The sequence below is a fragment of the Oryza sativa genome, chromosome 4 (genome assembly GCF_034140825.1).
Source record: "Oryza sativa Japonica Group chromosome 4, ASM3414082v1".
NCBI lineage: Eukaryota > Viridiplantae > Streptophyta > Magnoliopsida > Poales > Poaceae > Oryza > Oryza sativa.
In genome coordinates, this window is record NC_089038.1 from 248,623 (window position 1) to 260,000 (window position 11,378).

General features: G+C 42.0%; 2 protein-coding genes across 3 annotated transcripts; one reads left to right on the top strand and one right to left on the bottom strand.

Annotated features, from left to right (window-relative positions):
• Positions 1–398: 398 nt before the first annotated feature.
• On the bottom strand, positions 399–3,247 carry LOC4334899 (G-type lectin S-receptor-like serine/threonine-protein kinase At2g19130). Of its 2 annotated transcripts, XM_015780573.3 has the most exons (2): positions 3,012–3,247; positions 399–2,920 (listed from the first exon to the last, which is right to left on the bottom strand). In XM_015780573.3, the coding sequence occupies exon 2, from the start codon at positions 2,782–2,784 to the stop codon at positions 742–744; it is 2,043 nt and encodes a 680-aa protein (XP_015636059.1). In that variant the 5' UTR covers positions 2,785–2,920; positions 3,012–3,247; the 3' UTR covers positions 399–741. The 2 variants fall into 2 exon arrangements, with proteins under 2 accessions (XP_015636059.1, XP_015636058.1); XM_015780572.3 differs by having other exon boundaries at positions 399–3,247.
• Positions 3,248–4,428: 1,181 nt separating this feature from the next.
• On the top strand, positions 4,429–5,491 carry LOC4334900 (uncharacterized). Its single transcript, XM_015778943.3, has one exon. It carries the CDS (start codon positions 4,735–4,737, stop codon positions 5,248–5,250), a length of 516 nt encoding a protein of 171 aa, XP_015634429.1. The 5' UTR covers positions 4,429–4,734; the 3' UTR covers positions 5,251–5,491.
• The last annotated feature ends 5,887 nt before the right edge of the window (positions 5,492–11,378 follow it).

An 11,378-nucleotide genomic window follows, 5' to 3' on the forward strand; every position in this document is an offset into this window, starting at 1 on the left:
AGTTAGACTCCTCGATGGTGTCACTTGGTTTCAGGAGGAGCGACTCAGAACACAGCATCTACACGTGTGCCGAGCTTCGCGGTTGATCGTCGGCGTGTACGTTGACAATCTCATCAGCACCGGCTGCAGCAGCAAAAAAAAAAAAAATCGACATGTTCAAGGCTCAAATGAAGCAGGTATTCCTCATGAGTGACCTTGTTGGCCTCTTATCTTACTATATATATCTGGGCATCGAGATCACCCAGGATGCGAACGGAATTACACTGTGCATACAAAATGTTAATAGTACATGGCATCATCCTAAGGGAAGTTCGGAAATATTGTAGTACTACATTAGTCTGGCACTTTATTGGATAACTACGTGGTGGCATATTTCAATAGGCAATTTACAAATGCTATATCTCTAATTCAAGCACTAAGTAATGGCATATATCATACATGAACTTCCTTCAATTTGAGGATACATTTCAGTGCTTCCATCAAATAAACATAGACATATTTCTTTTTCTCCAGTACGGTGGAGAATATACACATGTTTCTAGTACTGGCATATTTTCCAAAAGTATCTGCTCATCAGAATATAATAGGTAATCATTACAAACAGAACGGGGGGAAAACATACACCATACCATAAAATTCAACAATATTTGCAGGTTTGACTTCCTCTATTAATTTCTCCTGCCACACGTTAGCATCATAAATTATTCCGAAATATAGTGAAATACAAGTATTTATGAACTATTATATTGAACCCACATCAGAGCATTTTGTTAAAGCTGCAAGTAATCTTGGCATTGGGGGCATTTCAAGCTCTTGCATACCCTCAAGGACCCGAACCACTTCACTCATTGTCGGTCGATCATGCTCATCATCTTGGATGCACCAACATGCAACCTTGCAAACCCTTTCAGCCTCTTCCAAACTAAAATCATCACATAATTGTGGATCCACCAAATTCCGCACATCTCCCTCGTGTAGCTTGTTGATGGCTTGCACAGGGAAATACGAAACATGGTAATTATCACTAGTGTATTCATTAGGTGAATTCCTTCGTCCAGATATAATTTCCAGTAGTACCATACCAAAGCTATAAACATCAACTTTTGGTGTAACAGCAACTCCGCTAATCCACTCTGGGGCAAGATACCCTACAGTTCCTCTGAATGTTGTCAGAATTCTGCTAAAATCTCTCCCTACAAATGCTGCCATCCCAAAGTCAGCAATTTTAGGAGTAAATGATGCATCAAGAAGTATATTTTGTGGCTTAATATCACAGTGTATGATGCATGCGTGGCAACTCTGATGCAAGTATCCCAATCCTCGAGCAACTCCTAGGGCTATATGATACCTAATGCTCCAGTTTAGTGTACCAGCATTGCTCTGAAACAAATGGGCATCCAGAGAACCATTTAACATGTGTTCGTACACAAGTAGCCTCTTACGGCCTTCACAGCAAAAACCAATCAATTTCACTAGGTTGATATGTTGGATCAATCCAATTGAGCTCACCTCAGCACGGAATTGTTTCTCTCCCTGACGATCACCATCAAGTCTTTTCACAGCTATGGTAGTTAGATCAATTAACATTCCCTTGAACACAGAGCCAAAACCACCTGCTCCAAGCTTTTCTGAGAAATTTTTAGTGGCATGAACTAGATCATTGTATCTAAATGCCTTTATTCCACTGCTGTCTTCACCGTCATGTAATGGCGCACCACACCACTCGAATCTGTTCCTCCAAATCAGTAAAAACATCCCGACCATTAATAACACAAAACCAATTACGCTTGCAGCAATAACAACTGCAACATTTGGTTTCCTTTTGTTGTTTCTCAAACTCTGCAAATCTTTGGCGGCAAGGCGGAGGTAAAGAACATCTTGAGAATGAATTTCAATGCCATCATCTTGGTTTACACTAAACAATTCGTCATGCCAGATAGAGCAAGTGCTAGTATTTTGGTAGGAATAAGCAGTGCAGGAGCAGGAGCTGAGGCAAGCTTGTGCACATTCGCTCTGAGTGGTAGCTTCTTGTATGGTTTGGGGGTTACGGGGCAATGTAACATGAATTAATGGGTGGAAGATGTCTGTTGAACTTGTGTTTCTGGTGCAATCTAATGGACTATTCCTAGAACACCCTCCTGTTCGATCACCAAGGTCCCAATCCCGAGGTGACTTTCGAGTGAAATTCTCCATACAGTCACAAAATGGTTGTGAATTGCCGTTGCAGATGGTGAATGGTCCACAAGTATCATATGACCTGCACGGATCAACGGGTTGGGTATATAGGCTTTGCCATGAGTGCTTGTCTTGAGACCAAACATTGAATTTGATCTGGCCATTAATGTCTAGCAAGAGGAATGTGGAAGATGATTCATCTGATGAATTGTAGCTGTAGTACTCCTCTTCACTGCTGTTAACATATGCCGGGGTGACTAAACCTCTGGTCTGTGGATTCATGTACAGTAGTTGCTTGAGTGCTGGTATCTTCATTCCCGATTCATCTGGCGACCAATACCAGTACTCTATTGAAGGGTTTCGGTGCTCGAGGGTCACCCTTCTGGTGCCATTGGTGTATAGTTGTACACTATAAGAGCCAGTGCCCATATCAATGAGGCTCTTCTTCGAAACACCAACACGGTTCAGACCGGTTACCTTGTTCCAGCCAATCTTGGCATTAGGAAGAGCAACATCTGTTGGGTAGTCAAAGCTTTGCCACAGCACTGCATTAGATGTGCTTTGTATGACAAGATTTCCACTGTCGTGGAGAAGAACACTTGTGTTCATGCTGGCCTCTGTCCTATTGACAATACGAGTGGACCATATTATGGATTCATTGGCATGGTTTACGATGGCAAGATTGCCATCTTGTGATATTTTGAGCTGTGTTAGCTTGAAGTCGGGCTCAGCGATTGACCTCTCCCTATTAGCGACCCACACGACAGTAAAAACTGGGATCTTGTTGAACCATATGCCAATGTACCAACTGGAGGAGATGTTGTCAGATGACTTACTGATGTTTGCGCTTGGGTTGAAGAAGCCGAGCGCGAACTTGCCATTCCTCGAGACGAGCTTGTCACCGGCAGAGAGCACTTGTCCTGCCTTCAGAGTATCAGTTGCAGCAGGACATGGAGGAGCCTGCAGGGAGAAGAGAAGAAGCCCAAGGAATATGTAGAGAGAAGGCATGCTCTTCAGTGGCCGGTCTCCTTATTTTCTCAATATTTGTGCTGCTCTGGCTCCTTTGGTCTGCAACTGGGAGAAGGAAGGCAGAGAGGATATATATATACCCCATGTAATATACAGCAGTGTCCAAAGATTGAGGTTGAGAGTAGATGCAGAGCTGTATCTATCAATGAAAACGCCGATGGCATATGCACGACACTTACGGGGAAGACACGGCAAAGACGCTGCAAGTCAAGTTTGGTTGCTGATTTAACACATCTAGCTAAGTAAGGTACCCCCTTGGCCACTGGAAAGAGCATCTCTCCTGGACCATCAATAATGAAGCTTCTATTGCGTTTACTTTGGTTAATTCAATATTTCAATCATAGTTCCTCCACCGATCTTGTGTTTTTGCCTGCTTCTTCTAAGTAGTAGATGTGTATATATATCATGTCCATGTGCTGCTGCCTAATTGTATCAATAATCAGGATGTAAATTCCAGAATATATAATCGGCAGGTTGAACCAAATTCAACTCTTTTCAAAAGTTTTCAGTCTGGTCTTTACGTTCAAGCCAATTACCCTAGTCACCAACCAAGCACATGTCCAAAACAAGAAGGCAATTCATATTATATTAGTATTATCATATTTCCAAATTTCATCATTGTCGATGCATGCATGCTTACAAATTACAGCAAGTTGGAGAAGCTGATAAATTAGGAGTAACTATCACTATCAAGCCCAGCTGGTCTTTTTCCCCAACATTACAAGAAGCAATAGCACATAATTAAAAGTTTTCTTTATACTGGTCTGTGCTCGTAGTAGAATCAATCTAGGTCGTTCATTTTTTCTAATCCAATAGATCATATCAATTTATACTGTCACCTCACAAGTACAGTAATAGAATCATTTATTCTACTGATATTAATTAGAACTCATAAATCAACAATTAAGATAACTTCTATTGGTGATAATAATAGTAGTAGAGTATTGTCAATAGAGACTACTAAAAGAAATGGCTCATAACAGCAAGCAAGTCAATTGGTGGTCCTAATATCCACTACTAGAAAAGGCATTTTCCCCCGATGTGGGGGTCTTATTTTTTACAGTCGGACATGACTCTTGGAGCCAAATGACAGCCTAAAAAAATATAAACCGGCATGAAATTCACTGTTAAGCGGCGCCTGCGAAAATCAGACCACTTAAGCGACGCCTTATGTGGTCCGCCTGCAAAAATAGTACCTACCAAAAAAAAACTAGTCATCTCATCCTTATCCTCTCCTCCCCACCACTCATTTCCCTCCCCCTCCTCTCTCTCTCTCTCTCCCCCACACTTAGAAAAATCGCCCGGCTCCCTCCTCTCCCACGTCCGCGCGCCGCCGCCTCCCTCCTCGCCACCGGCGGCCTCCCTCCTCGACAACGACGACGACCGTGACGCCGCCGACTGCTCCCTCCACTCCAGATCCGCGCGCCGCCGGCTCCCTCCTCTTCCACGTCCGCGCAGCCGGCTCCCTCCACAACGACGTCCGTGCGCCGCCGCATCCCTCCTCGCCACCGGCGGCCTCCCTCCTCGACGATGACGACAACCGCGACGCCTCCGACGGCTCCCTCCGCTCCAGATCCGCGCGCCGCCGGCTCACTCCTCTCCCACGTCCAGGCTGTCGGCTCCCTCCACGACGACGTCCGCGCGCTGCCGCATCCCTCCGTCGCTGGCCATGACGAGCGACGACGACGGCTCCAGATCCGCGCGTTGCCGGCTCCCTCCTCTCCCACGTCCGCGCCACTGGCTCCCTTCACGACAACGTCCGCGCGCCGCCGCATCCCTCCGCTGCCGGCCACGACGAGCGACGACGACGGCTCCAGATCCGTGCGCCGCCGGCTTCCCTCCTCGCCGCCTCTACCAGCCGCTTCATCTCCTCGCCCCCTCCGCCGCCGCGCCGACAACGACGATGACGGTGACGATGACGACGACGACGGCGCCGACGACGACGGGTGGAGGGGAGCCCTGGCCGGCGGTGCCCCGTGGTTTTTTTTATTTTCCTGGGATGATTTTCGCTGGCGGGCCACGGGCGCGCTTGCGAAAATGGTTTAATTTCACAGTCGAGATGGTAGCGGCGATCCTCTTCCCCTCCTGTGAAAATGGTTTTGGGCCGCCTGGAAAAATCTTTTTTTCTAGTAGTGATCCATTCCATCTGATGACAGGAAAACAAAGTTAGGTACTTTTCTCCATATATCGGGTCTATTACTGTGTGAAATCATTGTGTTGATTTACTTTTGTGTGGTGAACAATTTGTCAAGATGTTGATCGCAATTGGATTTAATGTTCATGATTCTGTAGTGGGTTCATGTATACTACTTTCTCTGTCTCACAATATAAGTTATTCTAGTATTTCCCACATTCATATGTCTAAATTCATTAACATCAATATAAATGTGGAAAATGTTAGAATGATTTACATTGTGAAACGGAGAGAGCATATACTTATACTATATTCGATTGCTGCCAGGCTACTCAAGGGAGACAATGTTGTTTGGGCCTTGCCGGCCGCTACCGCTAATCACAGCATCTCCCACGCTAAGGAGCACAACTGCACAAATAGTTTTGTGAAATTATCAGGGGTATATGATAGTATCACGTAGGGGTGGGTTTGCTTGGTTTAATCGGATCGGTTTTTTGGGTTGCCTGGCATTCTTTTTTTGAAACTTAAGATGGCTGGAGATTTGCCGGATATATTAGAAGGAATAAAAATTTAGTTAAAGTACAAACAAGAATCCTGTGAACACAGGGGTGGGGAGGGAAGGAGCATCAGCTACAACATGAAGTATTGAGAAACATCTTGAAAAAGGGGATCATGACGGGGTCAGATCCTAGATTGCTCAATTAGGTCGATATTTTCCTTCACCAGAAAGGCGACTTGGAGTTCATTCTTTGAAATCTGTTGAAAAATTCTTCTGTTTCGCTCTAGCCAAACGTTCCACCATGTTGTGATGAGAGCTCTCAGAACCTTGTTCCTGTTTTGTCTTGGCGAAATAGTGCAGAAACTGCTCCACCAGTCCGATAGATTTCCTTGCAAATGATGTTGAGGCAGCTGAAAATTCATCCAAATACAAATCTGCGTCCACACGGTCACTGTGAAAGGGCATTCTTTTGCAAGGTGGGCTGCATCTTCAAAGGCACTATTGCACAAACTACGTATCCAATCACATGGCCAGTGACGTCGAAGCAAATTTTCAGCAGTAAGAGTTCGTTGATGAAGGATAAGCCATCCAAAGAAACGATGTTTTGGTTCCGCAAACGCGCTCCACAAAGGTGTAAATTCAGTTAAAGCATTGGATCCTTGGAACTGTGCAAGGTATGCACTTTTTGCTGAATATTGTCCATTCGCTGTCCATCTCCAGGAAATGTCATCAGTTTGTCCAGCAACTAGATTAATGTGTTGTAACAAACCTCCTAGTTGGATTAATTCTTCAATTTCCACTAAAGAAGTGATCGGGTGGAGCATTTCAAGCCAGTGATTATCCTCTAATTCCTTCTTTAAACTGTTTGACTTTCTTTTTGCTAATCGATAGATTGCTGGTGCTATATCCTTTGGCGATTGTCCATCCATCCAGTTATCATTCCAGAAAGATGTTTTGATTCCATTTCCAACAGTTATCTTCGTTCCAGCTTTGAAAAGGCACCTATCCATCTCATCGCATGGAAGATCCATATTTGCCCATGGCTTTTGGTCCTCCTTCCAATTGAACTAGAGCCAACGTAACCTCAGGGCCCTAGCAAACTTTTCCAAATTTAGAATGCCAAGACCGCCCAAGTCTTTAGGTTTGCAAACTTGTTGCTAGTTGACAAGGCTGCTGCCTGCACTAACCTTCTCCGGGTCGTCACCTTTCCAAAGAAAAGCTCTCCTGTAACGATCAATTCTTTTAAACACCCATTTCATCTGTGGCAGCACAGTAAAATGATAAATTGGTGTTGCTGAAAGAGTTGATTTTACTAAGACCTCTCTCCCTGCTGACGTGAAAAAGCGTCCCTTCCATCCTGGTATCCTTGCTCCAACCTTGTCTAAGAGAGGTTGCAAATCAATTTTTCTCAGTTTCTTTGTATGCAGAGGAAGGCCAAGATAGTTGCAAGGGACAGTCTTCAGGTTTCCCATGAAAGAGGAAAGGAGATTGTCGAGGTCTAAGTTGTTGCAAGCAATAGGGTAAATCTCAGTTTTGCCCGGGTTTGTATGTAGCCCACTGATCTGTGCAAAAGTCTCAAGAATGCGTTTAACCGCTATCAGATCGTTCTCAGATGGAGTGATGAATAAAGCCACATCATCCGCGTAGAGAGAACATCGGAATCTACTACGCTTTGGGTCTATCTTTGCCAAGGGAGAAGCTTCTTCAGCTGCTTTGAAAATCTGATGTAGCGGTTCCATTGCGAGTATGAAAAGCATCGGTGAGAGTGGATCCCCTTGTCTTAGACCTCGCATGTGCCAAATTGCTTTACCAGGGATTCCATTGAGGATAATTCTCGAGCTTGAATTTCCTAAAATATTTGAAATCCAATTTCTCCATCTCTGTCCAAACCCAAAATTTTGCAGAACCTCCAGCAAATACGGCCAGTTTACGATGTCAAAGGCTTTGGAAATATCAACCTTTATAAAAAGCATCGGTTTTTTCTTTCTGTTGAAGTTTTTGATCATGTTCTGCACATACAAGAAGTTGTCATGTATTGCTCTTTTCCGAATGAACGCGCTTTGGTTTGGTGAGACGAGTTCATGAAGCTTAGGCGCCAATCTATTGGCCAACATTTTTGCTAATATCTTGGCGAAGCTGTGCATTAAGCTTATGAGTCTGAAGTCCTCCACCCTTGTTGCTTCACCCTTTTTCGGAATTAGACAAATGTTTGCTAAATTTAGGTCTTCCAATCTATCTGAGTTCAGAGAGCTGAAATGGTTAATGGCCTGTAGCAAATCTGATTTAATCACCACCCAAGCTTTCTTGAAAAAAGCCCTATATAGCCATCAGGGCCAGGTGTTTTTTTGGGGGAAGGTTTGATATTGCTTCTTTTAATTCTTCTTCTGTGAAATCTTCCTCCAGTTCCGACAGATCAAGGGAAGGGAGACTTAATTCTGACCAATTAAGAGTTAAGGAGCATGGGACATACTGCCCTAATCTCTGGGAGAAATATCTCTCAAGTTCAGCCTCCTTTTGTTCTGTGGTTACAGCTATACCCGAGGGAGTGTTTAGAGCTGGAATGAAGTTTTTCCTTTTTCTTGAGTTTGCTTTCAAATGGAAGAATTTTGAATTAACATCACCACATTTTAACCAAGTTAGTCTGGCTCTTTGTCTTATTCTTATCTTCACTAGTGTTGCAAGGCCTAAAACTCTAGATTTTAGAGTAGATTTCAGCAGAAGCTCTTCGTCTGTAAGAGCTCTCTCTTCTTGGGCCACGTCAAGTTGGAAAATAACCTCATTTGCGATTGCATACTGCAATCTGATGTCCAATCCGAGATTTGCTCCATCTCTTCAGATCTCTTGCTAGTCTTTTTAGTTTCAAGTTGAGCTTTGCAAAGGGATTTGATCCTCTAATTGGTCTATTCCAAGATTCAGAGGCTACTTCCAAAAACTCAGGGAATTTAAGCCAGTAAGCTTCAAAACGAAAAGAGGTATTTAGTTCCCTCTGTTCACAGCCCACCAAGAAAAGAGGAGCATGATCCAAACTTGATGAGGATAAAGCAGCCATGTAAGCAGATCCAAATAATATGTCCCAGTCCGGCGTGCAGAAAGCTCAGTCAATTTTTGTTTGTGTCGGCATTCAGTTTTTGTAAAATGCAAACCAAAGGAAGTTCTAGAAAAAATATCAACCGAGCAAAATAAACCAAAAAATATCGGTTTGGTTTTTTTCGGTGTTCAGTTTTTACCGAGAAAACCTATGCCGTACACTGCGGTCGACTTCCCGCAAGTACACACGGCCTACCCAGCTCTGCCCGAGGGCCTGTGCTTGATTTGGAGAGAGGGAATAGAATTTGTTGGATCTGTTAGCTGTCATGTATTTTTTGGGCCACAGTAAAAGTTGGGCTTGATGCGCACGTTTGTTAGTGGGCCTCGAGCATTTTGGATTGGCTGAACACTCATCGGATTCTTCGGTCTCGTCGGTTCACTGAAGAAAAAGCCAAACACCGAACTACAGGAAAATAACAATCAACCGATGACCGGACAAACCGCCTCTTCGGTTCGGTTCTCGGTCTTCGGATTTTTTTTCTCCACGCCTAATATCATGTACATTGAAGCAAGTACACTAACTATACATTGATATATATATCACGTATGTCTATAAAATACTCCTAAAAATAAAAAAATTAGAAAGATTAAATGGCAGAAAGAAATAAAGTAAATGATTCGATCAAACCACCCCCCTCTCTCTCTCTGTTTGGGCTCTTCTATGTGTTTGACATGCATGTATGACCAACACGTCCAATGCTATCCAAACGGCTTGAAATTAATGGCCTTTTTCTTCTATAATACAAAATATAATGTACCCTAGAAATTGAACAGTATTGCGCATAAGTGGTTTAGATTAAAAAAAAGGAAAAAGCTTCCAATGCAAGGCAAGAGGGTTTGGCTGGATGAAGTGGGTTTGTTTAATTTTTTCCTATATCAAATTTTGCAGAGATCGATCGATCCTGCTTATATAGGTTTCAACCAAATACTCCCTCCACCCCAAAATATAACAACTTTTAATATTTAAGATTTATCCCCAAATATAACAACTTATCCACCAACATTCCCTCCCCAACCAATCCTAATTCTCCACCATTCATATTTTTCACCTACTTCCCCTTCTCAACCAATCATGACCTCTCCCTATTTAATTTTATCTATTTTCTTAAAATCGTGTCAAACTCTAAAGCTTTTTATATTCTGAAAGAAAATACATAGTTTCAATCACATCACATGACAGATACTCGATCCCCTCCTCCGTAGTCTTATGCATTTTGTTTTTTATGAGATGCTCTTATTATATGCGTGCATGTACGTTCAATATTAGTATACATCTCTACTACTTAAAAAATAAATAAACAATAAATAAGAAGTGCTTCCATCGTCTGTAAAAAAACCGGGTGAAAAAAAACCGGGCAGAAAAAACCGGACGAAAAAAGAAGTCCGATCCAAAAAAGGGGTGGGAAAAAAAACCGGACGGAAAAAAACCAGGTTTGTCAGATAAAAAACCGGGCGAAAAAAAGTGCAAAAAAAAGAAGTCCGATCCAGAAAAAAAGGGGCGAAAAAAAAACCAAAGTTATCCATAAAAAAACCGGACGAAAAAAAGAAGTCCGATCCAGAAAAAAAAAGGGGTGAAAAACCAAAAGAACCGGATGGAAAAAAAACCAGGTTTGAACCGGATGAAAAAAAAACCAGGTTTGTCCGATAAAAAAACCGGACGAAAAAAAGAAGTCCGATCCAAAAAAAAGGGGCAAAAAAAACCAAAAATTATGTACTACTTAAAAGATGATTCCTTCGTCCGTAAAAAAAATAACAAAAAAAATTAAAAAGTCCGACTCCTATATCCGTAATAGTGAAAAAAAAAGTCCGACTCCTTTATCAGATTCGCTGTTACAAAAAAAAAAAAGTCTGACTCAGATTGATGAAAAAAATTGATGTGTCGAATTAAAAATCTGTTTGAAAAAACAGAATCGACATGTCGAGAGCATTCTATTTTTATATAATTTTAATTTTTGGATTTGTACTTTTATATTTGAGTCCTTGTAATTTTTATATTTACATTTGAGTCCCTATAATCTTGCAACAAGCAATTTGAGGTCGTTTTTGTTAAAAAAAATAATAAAAGAGAAAGAGAATAAAGGCAGAAAGATGCATAAAAAGAAAAAGAAAAGCCAAAAAGAAAGTCTTACTCAGATTGGTGAAAAAAATTGATGTGCCAGATTGAAGATCTGTTTGCAAAAACGGAATCTACATGTCGAGAGCATTCCATTTTAATATGATTTTTATTTTTGGATTTTTACTTTTATATTTGAGTCCCCGTAATTTTTATATTTACATTTGAGTCCCTATAATCTTGCAACAAGCTACTCGAGGACTTGAGGTAGTTTTTGTTAAAAAAAATAAAAAAAGAGAAAGAGAACAAAGGCAGAAAGGTGCATAAAAATAAAAATAAAAGCTGCACAAAAAACAAAATAAAGAAAAACAACAACAACAAAAGTTTTTTCCCCTGAGTGG

Excerpts from the sequence above, each read along its gene's own strand:
- LOC4334899 (XM_015780572.3), bottom strand. The coding sequence starts at position 3,183 with ATGCCTTCTCTCTACATATTCCTTGGGCTTCTTCTCTTCTCCCTGCAG.
- LOC4334900 (XM_015778943.3), top strand. The coding sequence starts at position 4,735 with ATGACGACAACCGCGACGCCTCCGACGGCTCCCTCCGCTCCAGATCCG.